Source organism: Nymphaea colorata, chromosome 10 (assembly GCF_008831285.2).
Source record: "Nymphaea colorata isolate Beijing-Zhang1983 chromosome 10, ASM883128v2, whole genome shotgun sequence".
Taxonomy (NCBI): Eukaryota; Viridiplantae; Streptophyta; class Magnoliopsida; order Nymphaeales; family Nymphaeaceae; genus Nymphaea; species Nymphaea colorata.
Window position 1 is genome coordinate 23,118,372 of NC_045147.1, and position 24,661 is coordinate 23,143,032.

The following is a 24,661-nucleotide window of genomic DNA, read 5'->3' on the forward strand; positions in this document are numbered from 1 at the left end:
CTTGTGGATGATATTTCCAAAAGGAGTTCATACATCAAAAAGGATGAGCTCTCCAAACTTTGCCTGAAGGCAATCAAACTTGGCAGATAAATATCTATAGATTTTTTTGGTATCGTTCACACAGCTGGTCTTCAAAAAAAGAGCTCACATAAATCTGCCACTAATTGCTTTCCCATCGGTTAATATTATCAGTTGAACGGATACAACAATCAATTAATGAAGATAACAGAAGGAAAAAAGAGAGAGCACCATAATACAAACAAGATAAATGCCACCAACCAACAAGAATAGCAGCTCGCAAAAGAATCTGTGAGAATGAACAACCAATGAAACAGATAAGTCGATGGAGCAAAAACATGACCGGCATGAGATTCTATGCACGTAACAACAATTTGGCAGCACCACTTCAAAAGGTAGTACTGCTTTCACTTGCGGATATTGAAGAACCTTCTGACTTAATAACATGTCCACCTCTACCGATGTCAATACCACCCTGCATTCGGCCCAGGGGATCTTGTTGCATGTTTTTTGCAAGCACATGGGAGTGCGCTTGGATGTGGTTGTTCAAGGACCACTGAGATGGGTGGAACTGCTGTTGAAGCATGTCATGGTGAGGGGCTTGATGCGGGCCTGGAAACAATAATGGGTTCAAAGGCATATGCTGAGGCCCCATGTTGAATGCTTCAGCAGTATTTGGTGACATCTCTCCTGTGGCAATCTTGAGCCTTTGGACTTCCTCCCTGAGGGCCTCATTTAGAGCTTCAAACAAACACATCCAGTTGCATTATATTTAAGACTGAATGAACTGAATATTAACATTGTATAAGCACAACAGTTCTATGGTGTCAAAAGAGGATTTATAAGAACAGAAGAAATTTTGTATTTGAATAAAAAAAAGGAAAGAAAGGGAGGCTATGATGCTTGATTTCTAAGTGGCAAACCACAGATTCTGCTACCAACACGGACATGCCTTTCTAAAACAAAGATTAAAATCATCATGAAAGGTTCACCAGGCTTGCACATTTATACATGGTCGTAGCAAAATAATACAGCACTGTTCATATCAGATATACCAAAGTTAGCCCACTTGGAGATCTCTTCATATCAGATATACCAAAGTTACCGCACTTAGTGGCAAAGGCTTGATTTGATTGTCATGAAAAACTGCATCAAGCCTTCAAGAATCCATTTGGTGTGTTTCCCCCATCAACCATCGTTAAACTTTTTTAGCAACATATGAAAAAAACAAAAGTAATCAAAATCCTATTATATCATTGTTCAAGATCTATCTTTTTGTTTAACTGCAATCCATTTAAGAATAGTTATGAAATCCTTTCTTTTGTCTTTGTGGGCATTAAAAATAGAACTTGTCATTTCTTAGTCTGTCTGACATGCTATCAACTGTGCGATAAGTTGCACGCAAGCAGCAGTACTGATATGCAGGTGATACAGGTGTAGGCTAGAAGGGAATCTGACTTAGTGGTGACTTTCAAAGATTAATTTCTGATTTGAATGAGATATTACAATTCTATGACTTGTGTTTGTTTCTTGCTTACAGTGCAGATATATGCCTAATTCCTTGCAACTCGAAAGCTTACTGTGGCCTGGAACGGCCATTGGTTTCAATAGTACATGATGCAAAAATTGGTTAGTCAACCTACCACAAAAGACTATGCAGCTGTATCCTGCAGTAGTCAGTTATGAACCAAACGGGTGTTATAGAACAGAGAAACATTTTAACGATCAAGTAAAGCACACAAGTACTTTATTCTTTAGTGGCCAGCATCCTCTTAGACCTCCCATAGTGCTCGCTTACACACACACGTGTAAAATGGGTGACCTTTCTATTAAGGTTTTCCTACTTATCCAGTGGAACACAAAATGCTAGTATGCTTTTGAAGTTGCTCATTAGCTTAAGCAGTAAGAAAGAATAGAAATGTAAATTGGAAGCCGGTAGAGAAAAAGTCGTATCACTTTAGCAATATTTAAAGATTTGAAGTGAAGAAAGCACACCATCACGTAAATGAGCCTGTTGTTCCATTGCCTGCAACCGAAGCTTAAGCTCTGAATTTTCAGATGTTAATCCTGTTGTATCTCGCTGTACTCCATGTATATGCAATAACATGAACAACAATATGTTTCTTCAATAATTTTGAAGGTTAATAGACCAGAAAATAGGAAAATAAACTAAATGGAAATAATTGGCCAAAGGTAAAAGCACACTCATTTCTAAAGGATATGTATAAGCTCATTTCTGTATCTCACCTGAAAATTTTACTTAAGATCATATATGTTTTGGGAAAAATATATGTGGAGGAGTTGGATAGGCAAGGACAATAACATTACATTAATCTGTCAGTACTAGTCATGGTCTTTAAGATATGTATAGACAAACACTTTCAAATCAATGCTGAAATCCACTGTTTGTGCAGGGGGGTTGTGTGGTGGAAAGCAAATGACCATTTCTGATGCAGTGTATTAGTCATTTTTCTTATAGATGCATAAGCCACTGAAATACAATTGCAATTTGGATGTCAGACTGTGGATTTGAATTGAATGCAGAAAGTTCTAAAATATAAGCACAAACCATAAATTTGCAAGCTTGTTTTCTGCCAGCAAAAAATTCCTTGCTGGAAAGCTTCAAACATAAACCCTACAATGCCAATTCAGATCTAGATTTCAAAACTAAGCATAAATTGCAGCTAACCTGGAATAATGTCAGTTGTGCTGAAAGAGTGGTAGCTTCAGTTTGAAGGGCTTGAACTTTATGTTCGAGTTCTAACACATAGCGAGCTTTTCTTTCTTTGGAACGAGCCGCAGATTGCCGATTGGCTAAAATCCTAGCAAAAACATCCACAAGAACAATAAGAATTAAAACCTTGAACAACATTTTGGTTTTTTTCATTCTAAGGTATTGGATGGTGGACCATGTCAGCAGTTTACCCTAGTGGAAGTATAAAGCCACCTCATCACAGAGAATGAACTGAATTGCATCATCAAGCACAATGATGTATCTAAGTTATCACGTTCTTTTCTGCATAACTTGTCCAACCAAGTACTCTGGACATCTGGTCAGGTGGTCCAATTTAGGGATTCAAGTTGGACATAGTGACTTCCAAGGCCTATGTCCTTATTAAGAGGCTGAAGAGATGGAATTTTTTTTTCAGTGGGCAACTGAGTGATAAATCAATGAGATATAAACCATGATATCAAAAAGGGCCATGGCTAATGGGTTTCCCTCAGCTTGTACCCTGAAATCTGGAAAGTTATGATTTCTTTCTTCATGAAGACACAGAAGAAGAGGGAAACAATTTATATTACTGGCATGAACACCAAAATCAAGTATGAAGTCTAATCTTTTGAAAATCACCAAGACATAACTACCTCTGAAGTCTGAACCTACTAAGAATCTCAATCTTTTGTAATGAAAGGGTTCTTGCTGCTCATGTACCTGACATTTGACAACATCCTGAGACATATTTGGTGCAGTTACCCTCTCTAGAGATGTACCCTTCCCTCTTTTCTATATTTTCGCATCTCTATGTTCTTTTCTTAATGAGAACTTTGGTATATATATTAGCTGTGACTTTCATGGTAAATCAGATTCTAACTCAACCAATCAATTGTTTTGCTTCATAAATATAAGAAGTATCAGGCCTCCTATTCTCCAGTATTGCTATGTCAGCCAGAAAATAGCAGAAACTTGCAAGTGTTAATGGGTTAGTAATGGACGGCAAGGTGATATTAATATACCAGAAAATGGTTCCAATTAGTGAACCCACAGGAGGATCTAAATGAACCAAACTTATCTGATATATTTTTTCTCTTGATTTTTCTTCATGTTATCTCTCCACCGCTCCGAATTATTTGTTAGGCAAACAACCTTCCCGCTCAAAATCTGCAAAAGAGATTTTGATAACTGCTCTCGCTGCATTCTTGAGCTGCCACATTCATTTCAAATGACAATACAGCATAGAAGCTTACAAGTTCTATAATAATTTATCACAAGAAGAAGTGCCAACCCCTTTGCACCAGCGTAGTCCCTTATCGTTGCTGTTATCATTAATATTAGTATCAGTATTATTGTTATTATTTCATTAGTATCAACTATCAGCGACCACCATAAGGTCCATAACCACCAACAAAACAGAAAAATCCAAAACGTCCATGTACGTCAAAAGTTACCAAGGCGACCCCATCCAGAGTGCAACAAAAGGCTTAATAACGACCGATAAAAACAAAAAAGAATGTTATCTACATTTGGAAAGCCGAAAAAGTTGACGAGTTATTAAGAAAAGAAAGAAGCAAAAACTTGCAGAAAAGAGAAAACTGCTACAGGCTGACAAGACAAACACAATGGAACTAGCGATCCAGTACAAGAACTAATTCCGCCCCAAACAGAGCACGAGATTCGATCACAACCAAGAGGAACAATTAGCTAAGGAACGAAAAGCAATGACCAGAAACCTTACCGCTTGGCTCGCCTTGGATCTACCATGGCGAGCTCGGCGAGCTTGTCAGCAGCCATGGCTTTCTTCATCTCCGCCACGTCCCCAAACAACCCCTCCCCTCTCAAACACGACGACCCATCAACGGAATTGCTGTGCCGATGCCGCGGAGTCCTCGACAGCCCCGGCATTGTCCCCAACAATGCGCCGGCATCCCCACCAACACCAACATTTGGGCAATCGGCGGACGAGATCTCCGCCACCTTCTTCCCATCCCCCAGCGTCGAGTCGTGGCTCGTCGCAGCCGACCCCAGCTTCTCTATGTCCATGAATGCGCAGAAGGGGTCCTCCCCCTCCTCTTCCTCTTCGTCATCATCGCCACCCTCCCTTCCACCACCGCTCACCAGGACGAAGTTGGCATTGGATTGAATGGAGGAGAATGACGTATCCTTTTCGAACAAGCCGAGCTGGTCGGACAAAACCCCCAGCGCGGCGGCCTCCGATTGAGATCTCCGGTGCATCCTATCGGCATCTTTCGGGGAGGACGGTGAGGGGCGACCTTACATTCATTTTACTCATGCAAGGAGGGGAGGGGATGGCAGATGAGATGATGGTTCGGACACGAGTACGGAACGATGTGATCTTCCCTCTACACTTTTCCTCCTTAATTCAAAAATTTTTATCAAAGTTTAAAAACAACAAAAACAAGTGATTTTAATATGGGTGTTATTATTATTGTTGTTGTTGTTGTTTCATTTTAAAATATGATTAATTTAAGGCTTTTAATCAATAAAATTGGACCGGGTATCATTGGCGTTCACTAAATTCATATCCTATTTGGGAACGCATGCGATGCCTGTACGCACCTCTGCATCTCCAGAAGATTTTGGATATGGATTTCTCCGAAATGATCATGTCAGGCAGTAACTGACATGTCCATGTGAAGCAGCACATATACGTAATCATCTTCAAATGGATTTGGTTTTGTCGGATATCAAACCGAACTCATACTTAAAAACTTGTTTTTTCCTGATCCTCCAGTGCTCAAATTTATGCTTCTTTCTTTTTTATCATTCTCCTTGCAAACAATGGAACAGGAAAATTATAGATTTGATCCCTCTAGATTAACATACTTGTAGAAACTCATTCTTTTTTATAACATGCTTGAGATTTGAAACGTAGTTGCACTGGTTTAAACTGCCAAACTTAGTAGAAGAACGTTTTCTTCCGGAATAAATGCTTTGAAAAAGAAGACCATGTTTTTGTTCAAAGAAACATTATGTGATGTTGGGTATTGTCTCTAAATGCAACGAACAAATGCTCGATATAATTGCATCATTTCTCTCAAGACACGAAAACGGTGTTTGGGAAACATGCGTTATATGAACATATGTCTTCTCAAAACACAATTGTTGGAGTGAAGGTCGCTAAAACTTTAAGAGCTGAACTCTCCTTGAGCAGCCGGATGAACAAAGTTAGATAAAAGATTTAGGTTTATATAATCACTATATAAAGCAGCAAAGATGGTTCAGGCGACCGAATATGGATCCTGCACTTGGTAAGAGACCACTTAGTTTATGCGGGCCAGATCCAAAGTCCACCTCTTGAACTCTTCTCCTTCTTCTTCACAGGTTGCATTGACTTGTTTTACCCTCCGAAGTCTCGAACTCTTGACGTCCCATCAGTTGGCTGATATTCACAACTTTGTGTCAAGAGAGACGACCTTTTTCCGGTGGGCAGGTGAGCGAGATCACGTTGATCGAACATGCTGCACATCTTTTTCTTATAAACTATTTAATTCGTCTCCCTCTACTGATCCCAAAATTGTTAGATATTTCTGCTTCTCTGTATTTCCTTGTCAACAAACTGCAGAGTCACAGGAGGAAGGAGAAGACGCGATATGAAATTTAATGTGGTGATGCAGACATGGGTAGATGGATGCGAAAAACCATCAATGAAGGCATTAAGCCACGGCCCCCTGGGACACGACTGGACCTAGCCAGGAAGGCCGGAGCCCAGGTGGGGTTGTGGCCCAAGGTGTATTGGACAAGGGGGGGCACGGACCCACCAAGTAGACTGCAGAGTACAAACCGGTCTCTGTCTGTGGCTGGCATGGACCAACCCATTAATGGCCGACCATGTGGTCCTCTCCATGTTTACATGAGCTTGCGCCAGGTGCTTAATTCCAAGTCTAATCAAACCGATCAGCAAGAAGTTACTTCTTCACTTTCTATTAGCCTGCATCTGCATCTCCATAGCAACTTCCTCGAATCTCATCTGCCTATGGAAATCATGAACCGTTTTACGAGAACAAGTCGCCGGTAAGTCAATGATGTGGGGAGAGAAGTAAAAGGTTTGGTGACCAATCATGGAGTCCATAAATAAAGTTCTTCTTAATCATGATTTGATGGTATCCGAAAATTTCCGATTACTGGAACCAAATCATTTATGTGATATTACTGATTTCTCAGGGAGAGAGATAGCATAAACCCTAAACTTTAGTACCGTTCCTCCGGATTCAGACAGTAAAAAGCGGTGACCTTAAACCCCAGGGGAGCAACTGCAAGAAGGTAGTAGTACCGGTACAACTGCTACTGCTAGTCTATAACCTTCTCTCGCTTTCTGTCCGCAATAAAAATCAACCACCACCAAGACTCAACCCCCGCCTCTCTGTCTCTCATCATTATCAGAGGGGTCTGACCTGAGAAGGTCACGGGGATCTCTCCTTTCCTGACCAACTTCCGGCGACCTGCTAACGCAGAATTTGGTGACTCAATGGTCCCATGTTCTTCCTCTGTCTTTTTGGGATGACGTGCAACAGATGCTCAACTTCTGTCCCCATCTACCAGGAATCCCGGTAGCTGCTCCGGCTAAAAATAATCCCTCGCTCCCGGTTTTTACATATTTCAAAACCCACAAAAAATCCTCAGGTCAGAGACTTTCCACCTACACAGGCAGACGACGTTCTCTCCAAATCACACCGCTACCCATTTCATATCTCGACCAACAAAAGATCAGAAACCAGAATCCCATCCCTTCCTCGCTTCTTGAATCTATCCTCCCCCTCCGGAATCCTTTTTTCTCTGCAAAAAAAAGGAGAAAAGGGGGTAGCTCATCCTCCCTCCCCTCCCTTCTCTTGGCCGATTGATGAGTGATGGGGATCGGACGGCGGCTGCTCGATCCTGGTCCGACGGCGGCCAGTACGACCGACGGCAACAAGAGGCAGGCTCCCTACACAAGCGAAGCGAACTTCGACACCAACATGGTCATCATCCTCGCGGCTCTGCTCTGCGCTCTCATCTGCGCGCTCGGCCTCAACTCCATCGTCCGGTGCGCGCTCCGCTGCGGCCGCCGGATGTCCTCGGACGCCGGCGTTGGTGGAGACAACGCCGCAGCCAGGGCCGCCGCGACGACAGGACTCAAGAAGAAGGCGCTCAAGGCGATTCCGGTGACGGAGTACTCCGAAACGACCATCCCGGCGACAGAGTGCCCCATCTGCCTGGGGGAGTTCGCCGAGGGGGAGAAGGTGCGGGTTCTACCCAAGTGCAACCACGGCTTCCATGTACGATGCATCGACACGTGGCTCGGTTCCCATTCGTCCTGTCCAACCTGCCGGAATTCACTCCTCGCCCCTGCCGTCGCGTCCAATGCGCCAGCCCAGGACGTGCCGGAGACCGCGGACGCCGTCATCGAGCTCCGGGAGCTCCCCGCTCGGTTGGTCGGCTAAAGCTTCCCCGCTTTGGTCCGAGTTCCGACGGGCCTTTTGTGTTTTCTTCTTTCTTTTTTTTTCAATTTTTGGAAAAACGACAAAACTGTGGTACTTGAAAGTGTAGAGGATATGAGTAGTGTACAGATATATGTATGTATTGAAGAAGGCAAGCGATTGTCTTTCTTGTTCACTTCGTCTTTGTTCATGACAGTGTTGATGTCTGCTCTCTCTCTCTCATCAATTAGCAGTAGATCATACAGCAAAAAGGAGAAGCTTTCAGATAACAAAATCGTTGTACAGTGAAAAAGGTTTTGGATTCAAAAGGTGCCGGTGGGAGTTGGCCGTAAAAGCAGAAGATTAACACGCAGAAACGGCTTTTCAGAGAAGGTGGGTCCATTAAGAATGCCATTTAGCACCACTTACCTTGGTATCTCCTTCACATTTTCTGCCTCTATGCCGCCGTTCTCATTTCTCATCTACTCTTTTCGCCGCTGAACGACAAAGGAGGCCATGAAACACAGAGAAGAAATAGTAATTTTTTCTACTAATTCAGTATTAGTTTTTGCACAATAGACCGTGACTTCGTCTTGGTGGGTATACCAAGTATAGGTTCAAAATTTCAAATTCGAGATTCGATCAAATGGTGAGCTCCGATGCAGTAATGCTGGACTCGTAATTGAGTTTAGTTTTGAAGTAATATCCTTTTCCCTTTTCTCTGAAGTAGTTGAAGAATCGTTTTCTGTTCCGTTCAACAAGTTTCAGAGGAGGCCTAGAAGGTGATCTCCAACCTTCGTGCTGATCTGCTAAGAACAACAGTTCCCTTTTGTTCGTCTTTTCCTTGCATTTCATGGAATCGATGCGATCAAAATTAGTAAAATTAGCATAGGAAAGTGGTTCTTTTTTTTTTTTTGCCTTTCCTCTTTTTTGTCCTTTTTGATACCAAATGTTGGGATCAATCAGATGCTCGAATGATAAAAAAAATCTTGGTAGTGACAGTGAGTACATCTATGGAACCCCTTTCTGTATTCTCTCTGTTCAATCAGCAGAATTTTATTTGTCTATTATAATTTGACCTTATTGTCAGCAACTTTTGAGCTATTGATATAAGAAGCTATTGTTGATAAGAAGTTTAATTACATTTCTTGCCAAGAGAGGAAAGGGCGCTGAAGTTATAGGCGTCGTTGCCGGTTCAAGGAAGCGTCGATAAGGCCACAAACACCACCGTGTTGAGAGATTCCTAGACCAAAAGAAAAGCGATGTCAGTAGTAAATTTCCTTTACGCATGCCAACACTTCCTTGGTCCTTTTAGTTAGAAGCTTTTTCTTTCCGGCTTCCTTTGTAACCAGTTAGGAAACATCCGGATGTGTTCATCTATATCACTGATCAGCAGCATCTTCAATCTACTTTTTATTGTATTAAAATGTTGGACATGGTTTGGGACACTGGCTAGCTTGGGCTAATGGCTGATAGGCGTCTGGTCATTGGTTCGAATCCCGTGGGCTTCCACCCTTCGCAAAAGCCAGGGCAGCCATTCACCCTTCTTTGGAAGTCCCTCAACGCCATCAAGGAGCTTTCATGGGAGTTTGTGATAAACTTCATCGAGTTGCTTCTCTAAATTTACATTTTTAGCAGAACGCTAGATTTTGCAGGGAAATCATCAAAAAGTTGAGAAGAGAAACAAGTAATAAACTTGTAGGATCTAGCTATGAACCCCTTCTACTCTCTAGCCTCCCAGCTTCTCCAATTGGACCAGACCTAGTTCGCTGTGTCTAGGCCCATCTCGAGTTCAGTCCTGTTGCTTGAGCAACAAGCTGAGAGATTCTACAGGACAGACCAGGTGCAACCCTAAATATCACCTCTATTTTAGACAAGAAAGTCTCATCATTGATACAAGATCATGATCACAAAGGAGTTGAAATTTTGACGTTGACATGATTCCCTTGTCTATATCTTGTTGTCCTGCGTATGCCTATTGTTGCATAAATGCACTCTCCCTTTTGCAGTTTTGGCATTTCCAATAAGAGGAAACATTTAAAAAGGGACCTCAATTTGCATTTTGATTCTTCAGTTTGCCTGTGTTTATGATAGATTAGTTTTCTTTATCTGCTCTTCCTGCTTGATCTCTTAGACCTTGAATATCTAGTTTCTAGATGATGGTCTTTTACTCTCTTTTTGTGGAGATGACCACGTAAGAAGTGTAACTATCTTATTTATATTATGCCTTCTAATGGAGGCAGACTAAGAAAGGAATCGAATCCCAACCCTTGATACTGAAGCTCCACTATCCTTATATGCATTGTACTGCCTCGCCGCCAACGTACCAAAGGAATTTGTGTGGTACCATGAACAGCTGCTTCTTTATTCATACATGGACCATCTATCTTGATGCCATGTTTGGACAATGCATGGACCCCTAACAAACAAGTTCATGAACTCTGGTGCCTTTTGTAATGGCATGGGACAGCCCTAAGAACTGCATCTCAAAGACGGATACAAGCTAGGACTCAACACGGGAGCGATGCAGTAATTCACACAACTCGAAAGAAGAAGACAGGAGGACAGTACATCTTTAACTGCTAAACTGAACTGAGGTTCTTCTTAGGAAAAAGACTCTCCCTGAGAAGATTTTGACTGTATATTGTACTGATGATATGAAGGTTAAAGCATAGAAGTTGTTAGTCATAACTTAGAAATTCTTTTCTAAGTTGCATGACTGAGATTTATTCTTTTTATGAAAGAGGAGGTTGTGGGGCTCATATGGTTAAGGACAGGAGATCACGGGCCCAAACTTTTTTAAATTCTGGAATCTGTAAGGCTTGCTCGTAAAAGTTGTCTTAAAAAGTTGTAGCTTCTGCTTCAAGTTAGGGTTGAGAGATTACCTAACTGCAGATACCCAACCATGAGCCTTTCTTCATCTAGATATTTGTTCTTCTTTATATATGTCTGGTAGGCATGGATAATGAATTCTAGGAGTGTGCCTTAGTCAACAAAAGAGTTCCTGCGAAGCAAGCCATGATTGTGATTCCAAAGGGAATCAATCTTCAGAACTCAGAAAAAGAAAACAATTACAGGGAAAGAGTCTTTGCGCTAACATTTTTTGTTTTTTATGTTGGATTGTCAGAGACGAATCTCTTGGGCTGGCTACTCTCTGGTTGGTATAATTTTTGAAATTCCCCTTGACAAGTGGAGAATACACCAGCCTCGTCTTTATTACAGAAATGTCTCTCCCACAGATTTCGAACTAGTGATGTCCCATCAACATGGTGGTGCCTACAGGTTGCATCTATTGTTTGAGGCCATGGCGTTCTGGACTGTCTAAGTTTGTTATTCTATAAACTGATAGAAAGTTGCCAACTACAGAACTTGCATTAATGGAAGGCGTCCTTCCTTTGTTTCTGGCTACAGAAATTTCTGCAATGAAAATGAGTGCTTCTCATTCTCCCATGCTACATGGTTTTTCTTTTAGACTATGTCTCTGTCAGTACAGATGGTTCATGGCAGATCCCTAAATTCAGAGATGAAACATAATTAGCAGCAGATCCATATTCTGTTGCGGATTCAAATCATATCCAATAAGGTAAGCTTGAATGGACGCATGAAGCACAATTGAAGAAATTTGATCTGTTAATCCACAGATTTAGAACACAGGCATATATGCACGGTAATACAGGGAGTGCCAACATCGTCATCGTTAGCAATAAAGTGTCAATATCAGCATGCCCAACTATTAATTTATGTACTGTTTATGTATCACATCAGATACATATAATCCTCTGGCCTCCCAACTTTTTCTTTTTTAATGTTATTCGTTTTGTCGGTACCAATTATCAGAATCACTATTACCAACTATTATGATCGCGTTTGCAACTTTTTTCGGCTGTTTTTCCTCTTTGGGTAGACATGTTAATGTCCAAACAAATGCAACCTAGATGTGATGATTTTCAATCTCTTGGTTGTCAGCACAGATCTGCAATAGAACTTATGCGTGGCGCCTGTTGGGGACAATACCTTCCTAAGTGCAATATTTCGTCGTGACCATGACTTTCAAAACAGGATTTGTGTTGTTGTTTCAGCAGGGATAGGAATCAGAAAACCTGTCCCTGAACTTAGCTAAAACGGATACTATCGCTTTAGCAGATGTTTTCAAAATTCATAGTCACAAAAAAAACTTTCGACAAGGTTTTTCTTCGAGTATATAATACGGCAAGCTTGAAAAAACAAGAAAAAAAGAGAAAAATGCAGTAATTTTGTAAAAAATAAAAAATAAAAAACTCAAAATTAAGAGGAAAAATAAAACAGATGAGAAACTATTACCACCAACATCAAAAAAATAACAAGTAGATTCGAAAAAAATAAAAAATAGAAAACGAAAATAAGTAGTTTGGCATTGAAAAAACGTAAAAAAAAATGAAAGGGGAAAAACCCAAAAAACGTGTTTTATTCGCTTTTTTTTGAGTTTTGGCGTTTTTTAAACAAACAGAGTCTTTTAAAGTTTTAAACGGCTGACTTATTTATCACGTTTTTAAAAAAAAAAAATCAATTTTTTTGCGATGTCTTCCAAATCGATATCGTGTTTGATCGCTGTTTTAGTGTTGCAAAGTTAGAAATGCATTTTGTGTCAGGTTCGGAACTTAACCTTTTCAACTTCTTACATAAAAAGGTTTGTGTCTCCATATTCTGTTATCAATTTTTCTATTATGATGCAGTTCTTGCTCAGGTTATGCATTCCTTTTCAGCAGATCTTACGTAAAATCAGGCTAAATTTGAATTTCTCTCACACAAGTCAAATCCATGTTCAGTTTATATTCTCCACATCAGGTGTCTGTTTTGCAGTTAAGTTATATCATGTTATTGGCAAGAAAACCTTGATTCCTCGTATTAGCAGAGGCAGAAAAGACTAATTTATACCCACAAAATGCAAACTCACGTCTAGGTCTGATAAAGGGCAAAACATAGTGGCGCAGAGTTCAGAATGGCCGGTAGCCACAACAGCAAAAGCAGAGAGGAACCAACATCTTTAGCGAGATAAATGTGCTGCCAAGCCATCGGCCAGGGAAGCTACAGTTGTTGCAGAAACTGCCCTGCTCCCTCCCAAGTACCAGGCTTTGAGCATCCCTGCCACATTTTCATTTTCCACTTGAAACTTCGCTTCCTCTTTCCCCTCGGTTGAAAACCCGATCTGCTTTTCAAAAGTATTCAACAATGTCAGTCATACATACAACAATCGATAGGACCCATTGGGGTGATTGAAAATTCTCGTATGATGATCACTGCAATAGATAAGCAATCAAATTTGATGTTGGTCTTTTCCAGTTTATTAGTTCAATGTATCATGTTTGTTTACTGACTAGTGCTCTCTGTATGCGGATCTTAGCAATGTGATGGAACTCAAAATCCACACACTGAGAGATGCAACTTCCTTGCTTGGGATATACTTGGATTCATTCACAAATTCCTGATTTTTTTTGGATTTTCTCGGAAAACTGAATTGATGGATAATGGCAGGTAAAATTATCTTTTGATATGCAAAACGCGACCTTAACGCGTATTTGTTTGCGTTTTGAGTACTTGCCTCTGCAGTGTTGGATGAGGAAGGGAAAAGGTAGGTGATGACTGAGTGTTTCTTGAGATATTTTCCCTGGAAAAACTCGATAACTTTCTCCAGGGCTTCTTCTTCCTCCTCTTCATACTTGTCAATTGCTGCCAATCGATCCCTCACTGCGCTCTCCAATTGAACACCATACTGTGATCCCTTCAGCTCCTTTATAACCACGATCCTCAGAAATGTCTCCGCTTTTGCTGTAAAAGTAAGCAAACACCAGTTCAGAATCAGATTATTTAATCAAATACGTGTAGACTCGGAACTTGTATTGGAACTGATATAGCCAATAATTGCGAAATCACATTCTGGAACTGATCTATCTGGACTCCTAGAAATGCCTATACCAAGATAAAAAATGTTGTTGTTTGGTTTCATGTCTGTCAATCATGGATGGTTCACTGGGAATCCTTTCGATACAGGAAGTAATGGCATCCACAGAACCACTGCATGTCAAGCTCTCTCACCTGCGATCAGGGCATCAAAGAAAGAGTCATCAGCGGAGAGCTCGCCACTGGATTTGCCTTTCCAAGGCTGAAGAGAAGTCACAATTTCAGCTGGATCGAGATACACTCCAATAGCATTGAACTTTATCTGCAGGAAGTGAATTTCAATGTCTGTGATGCCTGCAAGAAAGAGATTCACCCAACAAATTGGAGTTACCATATTGACTGTGATGTAAAAGCAAGCTACAAAGCTAGTTATTACAAACTAGACTGAATGATGCTATCACTTTTTACATAGAATTATGAAGTTTTCTAACTGGAGCAGCGGAACTAATGCGCCACGTCTCATTTACCAAGATCCTGGACCTTGATTGTGCAAATATTTCCTTTCCTAAGTCAAAATTCAATTACTATGTGTGATTCTTTTTCCCGAAATCCATTCTTGAATCCTTGTAAGAGAAGCGGTAGAAGTTTTCTCCCAAATCTAGGAGGCATATGGCAGCTTTGGATTTCTGAAGAAGAGATGTTCATGGGGATTGAACCTCGACTGCCCATCTCACAGCTACAGTCATCTCACTCATTAGTACACCGACCCTTTTTGCACAGGAATAGAGTGGGAATGGCAGATGACCAGTAACAAGGGTGTTAGTTATTGCGCGAGGACTGTGAAAAAAAAGGAGAAATATACTACCTCCTGTTCCATATAAAGAGGTCAGTGTATGATGGTATGAAAAAAGTTGCAGAGGGCGAAAATTTGAAAGAATTGTCGGACCCCCCTAAGGCCGACCTTCCTTTCTGGAAAATTTGCATCTCACAGCAGTAACACGGTGAATATCTGCTGAAATGTTTAGACACCAGTGTTTGAATTGAAGATGTACGGGCTGGTGAAATTTCAACCATCCTGTACACCCTGAAATGTATTTCAGGTGTATGAAACGCCCCAAAGGAAAGGAAAAAAGAGAAAAAGAGCTCAATTCAACTGGGAAATCCTTTCCAATGAATGCTTGAGGGAGTCCAAGTGAACAGTCAGTTTGGGCATTGTTATTGGAAAAGGTTTCTTACCATGCCCAAGCAATGCCAAGGGCTTGGATGTTGTGATCTCAGGAGGAAAAGGGATCTCATCTACCATGACCATCTCTGTTCCCACTGCATGAGAAAGAAAAAGGGGAAATAAATGAACATCACTATATTTGTATCTCAAGCCAAAACATCACGATATTCCAAAGTCAGTATAATGCTGGAAAATAAATAACCTTTTAAATATATCCTACTTCTAAGATATCATAACCTATCTTTGGACAACATCAAAGGAAGAATCTCCTGCAATATTAGACACTAGTTACAGGCGTCACTGCATATACATTTGAACTTGTCTCTTATCATAGGACCCAAATTCAGAATATTGCCAGACCCTCTTTGTTTGGGCTTCTCGAAGAACAAGATCTGCTGGCACTGGCAGTGGCATCCAACTAGCGGGTTGTAATTAAAACTTTTGAAGTTGAAGAATCTCAATCATTCAGTTCAATATTTAGTAAAGTCTGTTTTACACAGAGAGAACCTGCTTAGTGCAAGCTACCACCAACATGAAAAACTATCCATCGAATCAACTGAGCCAAGTTCTCTTTTCCTCTTTGTACATAGTGACAGCCATTAAAGCGATCATGTATAGATAGCATACACCCACAGCTCAACAAACCATGATAGCAGAACAAAAAAACTGGAAAAAGAGCAGTATGAGTATGTTCAGCTAAGAACTTACTTGCTGGCTTGCCAAATGAAATTGTGGAACTCCGTCTGAGATGTCTGTCTAGAACTAGTGTGGAAGAGCCATGCTCATACAAAGGGGATTTATTATGGGGAACCGCCATGGTGGTTGGGGGTGGAGTTAAGTTGGAGGTAGGTTCAGTCATGAGCCTTCAGTCATGGCACAACCTACCCCATCTCCTTCCTTCTGGGTAGTTGTGGCACCTCGTGGTCCACCGGTTTCTCTATGAACTTTTTGACCGTTAGCTTTCATCCTTCGTTCTCACATGTAATCTTTAGCTTTGCTGCTTAAATGCCATCTTCCATCTCATGTGGCACACCTCTAAACCGCTAGCTATACCGGACCGGAACGGATCCCTCTCATTGGCCCCTTTCTTGAAGTTAAATTCTTTTTATACTAGTTTTTAAGAAGCAATATAGAATAAGGTTTTTCCAGAAAAATCTAACTCATGAATCTTAAATCAGAATAATATCATCTATAAGATTCATGGGTCAAATTGTATTAAATATATATATATATATATATACCCAAAAGATCCAAACCTGTACTTTGGTGGACATACCTGAGTTTCCAGGTTGATATTGATCCATACCCGACTCGTTGACTGCCTCAAACCAAGCTTTCTCCTTCCTGGCCTTTAAACGAGAAAACGCCCTTGTTGGAGATTCGTGTTCTGGGCAAGAATCGTATTGGACGCGTTGTCTCAAGCGAGGACCGCGATACGCAAAAGAGCCGTTACGCAGAACGTCGGGTCGTTGGTTAACACCTTGGTGCTTTCGCTGCGAAGGCATGTCACGAGAAATGCGGGAAACGAAGGTGGAGTCATGGGGATTGTCCATGAGTGTGAAGGCCAAGAACTTCGATTTCAAGCTCAAGTTGTCCAGATTTGTTGGTGGCCAGAGTTTTGGAGATGCCCACGATGTTCCTCCCAAAACATCTCTCCTTCAGAAGATCAGAGGGTGTCTGGCGAAGCTTAAAATGAGCGTGAAAAGAAGTGTCCGCAGAGGCATCGCGTCGCGGACTGAAGGCCGAACTCCCCCACGAGATGTCAGCAAAACTGCGAAGGGGACTCGCTTTTGGTTGCTTAATCAGGTGCGCAGATGAATCATATCTCTCGCTTTTCTGTATTTCTTGAAGGTGTGTTTTGAAGGCACCCCTTATCCAGAACAGATGGGATAATTTGGGATATGGTCTTTGTCTCCTTAAATTCAATATCTAAACTAGTGCCACTTCTTCTCTTAGTTAGCTTCTAGTCCCAGCAAGTAATTTGGGCCCATTTGGCTGGTAGGAATTAGGGATTTTTATCGAAGCATGTGAAAGAAGGATTTTTCTTTGTTACTGCCTGTGATTTCGACGTTTTTGATGCATGAAAAATCCTTTCTTTCATGTGCCTCAGTTGGAGTTGGCACCTTCAGTTCCTGAACAGCCCTTATAATGTAGAAGCATGTTTTATTGTCCCCAACTGTTTTGATTTTTGAATGGTATAGTGTAAGGCCGGATGATAAATTTAACCGTTTTCTCTTTCAGGAGTAAAATTAGGATGGTCTAACGTGGAGGTAGTATATGAAATTGTATGCTTAAAACGAGGGGTCTTTTCATTTTAGTGCCTATTTTTACTGTATTTCATAAACCGCAGACGTTATGCTAATTATCTTGACTTAGGGATTTGAGACATGTACTGTGAAGTTGTGAACTACTCTTAATGCTTCTTTCACCTGCTGCAAATGCCTACAAGGAAGATGGCACAGGGAGTGCCAGATAATACCAACAATCCCAAACCAAAAAGTATAGGTTACAATAAGAATATGCTGGGAGGTAGGCTTCGGACCTGTTATTGCTGAAGAATGAGACTATGTACAGCAGGAGTGATGCTGAGCATCTACCTGTTACGAAAATACAGCTGTATAATACTACAGCTCCAAAACAGAAATCTCCAAAAAACTATAAACAGAAAAGGTAGACCATTTGGATGGATAGATACAAAAGCTGTACAAAAGAACTGACTTAACCCACATCGTTTCTTCTGTCCAATTTGCCGTACTTGTTTAAGTAGGATGTCTGCCTTAATAGAAGGTAAGGAGTTGAGAATTGTAATAATATTTATCCTGTCTCTAACTTCCACTGATCTGGAATCATTCTCCTGTTCATTATGTAGCCCCTCAGACGCCTTTTCCAGCCTAGATTAGTGGTGTTAATTTTCCTTCTTCCCGTCATGTTCCGTTTGCCTGCTAGCCATCTGTTAAGTTATGACATTTCTGCAAAATGTTGCCCCGCTCCTGTACTTTCTACTTCCCATTTGAGATTTCTTACCATCGGGTTCCACCCAAATCACCATGATCACCACTCCACCTTTGATCCTTCTCATCAGAATTTGAATAACTTCGGTGTCCCTGTTCAGTGATTTATTTTTATTGCAGATAAGGCCTGTAGTAATCCATACATTCAGTGTACTTCTCTCTTCTTCATCCCATTGCATACCTTTGAATGCATCTATAAACGTCTGCCATACAGATTTGATCACCCTTTCAACAGTCTTATCTTCATTTTCACCATGCAAACCCTATTTCTGCACCGCCAGATTCTCCAGCAAATAATCTGGAAACATGGGAGCCAGCACTTCCTTATATCCACATTGGGTTTATTTTCGTCCAGCAACCAGATATGAAACTCACTGGTCTTTTACCAAATTGCTTGATTACCCAAGTCCACGCCTCCTTAGCCAGTTTATAATGGAAAACAATGTGATGGCATTGGTTATTTGACAAGTAGAAGATGCCTCCTTCATTTTCGATGAAAAAAGATCTGCATACCGCTTTGTGCTAGCGTCTGTTTGAATATGGTACAAATTAATAAAAGGAGATTTTAGGCCGTAGTTGCCGTAGTTGAAATATAAGACAGATATTTCTTATTGCTTCTCATCCACAAAGAAACTTGACTGCGAGTTCTCTAGTCCTCAGAGCAGTTTCAACTTTCAGGTCATCAGGTGAAAGAGGCCATAAGGCAATTTTGCATGTAAGCATGTATTGTAGCAACCCTAATTTTCTTTTCAAAAATCCAGAATAATTTCAAATTAGAATCAAAGCAAGCGAGAATAACTTTTCAAATCTCAATTTTCTAAATCATTAGGCGTTGTTATGAACTAACTCTATAACTGTCAACTTTAAATTGAACCATCAAATGAATCTTTCACAAAATAGAGAGTATGAAAGTCATCTTAAATTTGTAAGTCACGCAATTGAAAACATGAGATAGATCGGTTGGGCAGCATGAGATCATCATACAATGCAGCAACCTCATCACCATCCCTTCTATTCACGATCACCTAAAAAAAAATAGTAAATAGGAACGAGAACTTGGAAAGTTCTTAGTATGTCATCTATCCTTGTTTATTTCAACCCGCAAATGACAATCAATGGTTCAACTCATTCCAGTTCATGAAGTTAAGGCAATCAGCTTCATAATTCATGGCAAATGCAAATTAGTATAACAATTAATCATGCTTAATTGCTATCTATTCTAACAGACATAATTAGCAATCCAACATGCAGTTTATCTCATTGTCACATGAAATCAACAGCTCTAATTCAGTATCCATTATGCCCACAACCAATAAAGCATTTAATGGTAATCAGTATCTACAATGACATCATCATGAATTTAAGTGCAGAAGATGCATGCAATGTTAATTAACAGGTATTTCTAACTTTTATATATTTCTTATTGTTTTTCATCCACCAAGAAAGTTGAGTGCAAGATCTCTAGTCCTCAGAGCAGTTTCAACTTTCAGGTCATCAAGTGAAAGACCAGAGGGCAATTTTACATGGAAGCACGTATATACTCATTTGTTGTGATGCTTCCGAGGCTTTTAGTAGTAACAATTTGCTGGGGCAATAATGTGCAGGTGGAACGCTCTCCTGAAATTTCCAATTCTCAGTTCCTGCCAAGCTCGGTGGATATGAAGGTTGCTGGCACAATCATCTTGTACACAGTGAAGGGGGTTATATATTTCCTGCTGCTTTCCAAGAGTGTCCTTACGAGGATATGTCCACGGCCAATTTCGTTAAGTGCATCTTTGATTTCATTACTTGGTTTTATTATTTATTTTCTGGGTTGCCGCCATGACATATCACATGGTGTATCGAGAGCTTGGCTTGAGAGCATTGTACCTAGAAAGTTGTATCTATTTACCTAGTTCATATTCAAGTTTCTGATCTTGTCCTTCTTTAATCAACCAAATGAAATGCAGGTTCAGTTAGTATTTCAGTTTTGCAAGTGAACTAAGTTCGGCTTGACGTCATAATGTACTTCCAGGTTTCTTACTTTAAATGCTGCATTCTAACAAAGTTCTAGTTCTCACAGCAAAACACCATTTTCTTCTTTCGTTTTGCAGGTGATGCTTAGTGATAAAGTAAGATTAAAATTATTGGCTTGTATATTTGCGGACCAAAATCTTGTGGTCATGGATTTGTAGTACTGGTGTGGAGTTGCCATGGCTATCAAAGAATATATAGACTTTTTATCGACAAATCTAATGGAAATTTTGTTTTGCCATTGCCGGTAATCAGTAGGCAGTCCTCAAGCATACTAAGAGTGTTTGGATAATGAAGTTCTCTTAAATTTTTTGAGAAATGACCCGAGTAGCTACTACAAGTCCAAGGTTTTTTATTTTCTAAAGGGACGGAATCTGGCGAGGCAAATGTGCATATTTTGTTTTTTCTTAACCCCCCGGGGCAAAACCACCCACTCTTCATCATATTTCAGAGTTGAACTTGTAAGGATCGAGTTAACCTTCACAACTTATGACTTTGTAGACAATTTCGTGGTTAGCACGTTTGAAAATGAGTTATAAAAAAATAAACTTGCATTATATTGAATTAAAAATGAACTATTTACATTGTATTGAAAATTAATAAATTTTTTTGGGCCTCTCTGATTACCATAATCCAATAAAAATATTAAACAGTCTTCTCCTTAGGGGATCTTCTATCGTCCAAAAAATAGGCAAAAAAAAAAAAAAAAGACTGTATTTGATGGATCAAGGACCGGTAATCCACCTGTAACATTAAAAAAACAATAACACTCTCTATCCACAAACTGCCAGTAGGGACCAATCGCCATCTGCGTGTTTGCAAATGATGATCACATGTAAGGTTTAATTTGAAAAAGCTGCAGGAAAGGAATTCAGCAATATGAAACACGATACATGAAAACATATGTTGATGTTAATTTAAACTCTCGTTGGGACACATCTAGGCCACGCATTCAACAGTCTCCACCAGTTGGAGAAATAGAAACCAATAAACTGGAAATAGAAACTCCCCTCCATTGAACCGTCTCCATAGGTTTCCTCTCTCTCTTTGTATATTAGTCTTGACGAGTTTAGTTAACTCCAGACAATCTAAACAGCTGGTCAAGTTAGTCTGGCCCAATCATGAGATCTTGATGGCAGCCAAAGTGGCATTTACACTCTTTCGAAAGAATTTCAAAAGAAAAGCCGGATTCCTTGTTAGAAACAGCAGAGAAACCCCATGGGTGGATCTCCACGACTGCAAATTGTACGTTCATAGGCTCACAGCCTGGAAAATGTGACGTTCACACTTAAGTGACTAAGATGCTATGACCTTCTGGTCAATGCAAAGGACTCCATCTCAACGGAAACCGTGTTCGTTACTTCCGTTGGTGTGAATGAGAACCAGATTCGGGCTGTTAAAAGGCAACACGGCCGCAGCAGCCCAGAGTCTTCCCAATAGGCTCCGTTTTCACTTATAATGGAAACAGGGAACTGAAGAGAAGCTTCACGTCCAGATGATGCTGACTAATGAGAAAACCCAACAACCGTTCGCCACTACAAATTCTGAAGCTGTTGTAGATATCTGTTTCTGCACAGTTTCAATAAGAATGTCGTGAAGATTTTGCAAGAAAGACAGATTCTTGAAAACTGACTACTGTTCCTTTTCAACTCCCTTGATCGTTTGTGCTTAATGGCACTCTTTCTGGTAAACATACATGATATGAAATGCCATTTGAACGTGGCACCTTTTGGCCATCAATTCATTTGGTATAGTCGGTGTCTGAAAAGGGCTCTTCTTCTTCTTCTTCTTCTTCTAATACACTTTTGTATCTCCTGTTCGTTCTTCTTTTGTAGTGCCGACAGTCTAGCCTTCTATAGTTCCTTGACCTTAGATTTCTATCGTTAAGCATACTTACCACTCTAAGGATATACAATCCTTCTTCTGACGAGAAATGAAGGATAATGGGCAATGAATAGAGATTAACCCTTCCTTTTTTTCTTCCGTTCATTAGATTTACAGAAGTCTGGAGCTTGTTTTACATGAGCTGACACAGACAGCCCTTTTCTACTGCCTTTCTTTTGGACATTGTCAGACTTGCTGATCCAAGAGGTGCATATTTGATATGGTTATCCCTCATTGTAAAACTCCCGAACATACCTTCCTTGCCCACCATTAAGGTCAGGTTACTGCTTCCATATTATGCGAAAAGATGTGTAACCTTCATATTAAACTCTAAACCTTCTTTTAGTTGCAGGCTTTAAGCTCATCCGCCTAGGTCTGAGTGTCATATTTTTGGTAATGGAAACACAGAAGGTGTTCATGTAGCCGCCTTTTCTCTTCTATCTTGTCTCTGCTTTTCATTTCTCCATTGAAGAAATTTGTTATTATTACATGAAATGGACAAGAATGTGAATTAATGAGTGCTGTCAAGTCTAAACTATAGATGAGGTTGACAAAAAGCCTTAGCAGTCTTGGCCTGTAGAATTAAATGTCAATTTCATTGCCAAAGGTCTCAGGTATTTATATTTTTGAGAACTTTTAAGTGAGTGATACTGGTTATTCAAGCAAGCAAAGTGGTTCTCGTCTATTGGAAGATTGATAAAAAAGAAAAAAGAAGAATTGTAAACATTTCAATCTACAAAGTTGTTTTTTCTTTGAAGTTGTCAAATCAAACTAGGTTTTAATAGAACTATATAACTAGTGAATCATGTTGCTGATGGTACGTAGTTAACTTATCATTATGTGTGAACAGGGTACGCTCAAAAGACAGCCCGCAGAGTCAAGCTGACCAAATCGGCAATAATTCAAAGCTGGTCAAAACCATTATTCTTTAGTTGTCTTTTCCAGACAGTACATTAAAAAATCAATATTGCCAATATTTTGATATTATTGTTCGTTGATTGGTACAATATTTTTAAAGAGCTATTTTACATGATAAGAACAATAAAATTGAAGTGTTATTTATGTATCGACTCTTCATAATTAATATCAAAGACCGAAAATTCTGAACCTGAACCCATTTAGAAGCAGCTAAACCCTGTTCAAATATGTGCCCTGAGACCCATCCTGTACATTTTCCTTCAACATCAGCGACATAATATGGAGTTTAAATGGTACTGGTAAATTTCCAATGATTTTTTATTTCTTTTTTTTTTTTTAAATGTAGAAAGTCTTCTGATATTTGAAAGAGAAAATAACGGAAAAGCTAAGAAGACCCGTCTCTTTGTTTTGACAATAAAAAAGATAAAGAAGACCCGCATTTGTGATCCGCATAAATGCACACAATTAAAGAGAGAAAAATTGTTTCTTTATTTTCAATAGCAAGACTAGAAACTTTTCTACACGAATACGTTAGTATCTTTTTGAAGAAGGAAGAAGACAGAATGTGGGGATGACAGGCCTTCTGGGCTAAAGCCTTGACTGGTAACTCAATTATTCATGAAAAGGAAAACAGATCAATGATAGCGTCTGCTTCTGTATATTGTCTTAAGTAAGACCTGTTGTGAAAAGAAAATTGGTTCTCTGAAAGCAACTCCTTTTGAGCCAAAAGTCCCATGCCCTTCAACCTTCATCATCATACACAAAGAAAGATAAAAAAATTAAGGCAAAAGGAGCAAAACCCAGATCATGGTCATGAAGATTTGTATGTTTAAGATGAAAATAGTTTCTCATCAAGGCACCAAACATAAGCATGCTTGCCCTCAGCACATTCTTAATCAACGGATTAATAAAAGAAGAAAAAAACAACCTCAACTGAGAAGTACAGAGCAGTATCAGGCACCAACCAGAAAAAAAAAGCGTTTCATCAGTGATGCAGAGAAGCTCAACTGGGAGAAAAATAATGACAAAAGGTTGGATAGATATGAAGCAACTGCCTCAAGTCGGGTGTTGGGGACTCCCCTTTTAATGCACTATCCAAGAGTTAGGTAGCTGAGACTGAACAATGTTGTCCCCATTGTGAAGATATTGATTGCTCTTTTCTTTTTAACTTGTAAGGACTTTCGTGGTCTCATTCAATTCAGCAGGAGAAGCAGCAGGCAATGAACTAAGAAAGATGTCCCATACTCCCCCAAAGTTTTTCTTCTTCGATCCTTGTCAGTTTATGTTGAGATAAGCACGCAGCGCCGTGACTATTGAACTTTTGATGTTTTTCAACTTGAAGGTCTGTGCGTCTAACTCTCTGTCACCGTCGCAAAACCCTTTCTTGACCGACACTGCCTGCGTTGGTTTTCAATGTTCATTTGGAGAAAGGTATTTTGTTACATGCGAATTAGAATGGGGCCAGTAAATGGTTTACTCCAGATATATGTTTCATGATCAACAAGTGACCTTAAAATCTTGGAATTTGGAGATACTACATCTGTCAAAGATCCAAAACGATGAAAGATCAAATACCAACTTC

The 24,661-nt window shown here is 40.1% G+C and overlaps 4 protein-coding genes across 4 annotated transcripts; 2 read left to right on the plus strand and 2 right to left on the minus strand.

Annotated features, from left to right (window-relative positions):
- Nucleotides 1–144: 144 nt before the first annotated feature.
- LOC116261732 (transcription factor RF2b-like) lies at nucleotides 145–5,082 on the minus strand. Its single transcript, XM_031640555.2, has 4 exons — nucleotides 4,473–5,082; nucleotides 2,708–2,840; nucleotides 2,014–2,098; nucleotides 145–759 (listed from the first exon to the last, which is right to left on the minus strand). Exons 1-4 carry the CDS (start codon nucleotides 4,967–4,969, stop codon nucleotides 407–409), a joined length of 1,068 nt encoding a protein of 355 aa, XP_031496415.1. The 5' UTR covers nucleotides 4,970–5,082; the 3' UTR covers nucleotides 145–406.
- Nucleotides 5,083–6,797: 1,715 nt separating this feature from the next.
- Nucleotides 6,798–8,347, plus strand: LOC116261730 (RING-H2 finger protein ATL74-like). The gene has a single exon (XM_031640550.2). The coding sequence runs from the start codon at nucleotides 7,603–7,605 to the stop codon at nucleotides 8,173–8,175; it is 573 nt and encodes a 190-aa protein (XP_031496410.1). The 5' UTR covers nucleotides 6,798–7,602; the 3' UTR covers nucleotides 8,176–8,347.
- Nucleotides 8,348–13,022: 4,675 nt separating this feature from the next.
- LOC116262004 (chalcone isomerase-like protein 2) lies at nucleotides 13,023–16,118 on the minus strand. Its single transcript, XM_031640984.2, has 5 exons — nucleotides 15,962–16,118; nucleotides 15,265–15,348; nucleotides 14,224–14,382; nucleotides 13,730–13,956; nucleotides 13,023–13,336 (listed from the first exon to the last, which is right to left on the minus strand). Exons 1-5 carry the CDS (start codon nucleotides 16,110–16,112, stop codon nucleotides 13,175–13,177), a joined length of 783 nt encoding a protein of 260 aa, XP_031496844.2. The 5' UTR covers nucleotides 16,113–16,118; the 3' UTR covers nucleotides 13,023–13,174.
- A 500-nt stretch (nucleotides 16,119–16,618) lies between these two features.
- LOC116262809 (uncharacterized) lies at nucleotides 16,619–20,293 on the plus strand. Its single transcript, XM_031642314.2, has 2 exons — nucleotides 16,619–17,059; nucleotides 19,869–20,293. Exons 1-2 carry the CDS (start codon nucleotides 16,757–16,759, stop codon nucleotides 20,157–20,159), a joined length of 594 nt encoding a protein of 197 aa, XP_031498174.1. The 5' UTR covers nucleotides 16,619–16,756; the 3' UTR covers nucleotides 20,160–20,293.
- The last annotated feature ends 4,368 nt before the right edge of the window (nucleotides 20,294–24,661 follow it).

What these genes read in the sequence shown, in the direction of transcription:
- LOC116261732 (XM_031640555.2), bottom strand. Translation starts at nt 4,969, where the DNA reads ATGCACCGGAGATCTCAATCGGAGGCCGCCGCGCTGGGGGTTTTGTCC. An exon ending in CACAACTGACATTATTCCAG is followed by an intron (nt 2,099 to 2,707) that starts GTTAGCTGCAAT and finishes CATGGAGTACAG; the next exon opens with CGAGATACAACAGGATTAAC. An exon ending in ACAGGCTCATTTACGTGATG is followed by an intron (nt 760 to 2,013) that starts GTGTGCTTTCTT and finishes GTTTGTTTGAAG; the next exon opens with CTCTAAATGAGGCCCTCAGG.
- LOC116261730 (XM_031640550.2), top strand. Translation starts at nt 7,603, where the DNA reads ATGGGGATCGGACGGCGGCTGCTCGATCCTGGTCCGACGGCGGCCAGT.
- LOC116262004 (XM_031640984.2), bottom strand. Translation starts at nt 16,112, where the DNA reads ATGACTGAACCTACCTCCAACTTAACTCCACCCCCAACCACCATGGCG. An exon ending in CTTTGATGCCCTGATCGCAG is followed by an intron (nt 13,957 to 14,223) that starts GTGAGAGAGCTT and finishes TTACTTTTACAG; the next exon opens with CAAAAGCGGAGACATTTCTG. An exon ending in CCTCATCCAACACTGCAGAG is followed by an intron (nt 13,337 to 13,729) that starts GCAAGTACTCAA and finishes TTTGAAAAGCAG; the next exon opens with ATCGGGTTTTCAACCGAGGG.
- LOC116262809 (XM_031642314.2), top strand. Translation starts at nt 16,757, where the DNA reads ATGTCACGAGAAATGCGGGAAACGAAGGTGGAGTCATGGGGATTGTCC. An exon ending in GCTTTTGGTTGCTTAATCAG is followed by an intron (nt 17,060 to 19,868) that starts GTGCGCAGATGA and finishes AATAATGTGCAG; the next exon opens with GTGGAACGCTCTCCTGAAAT.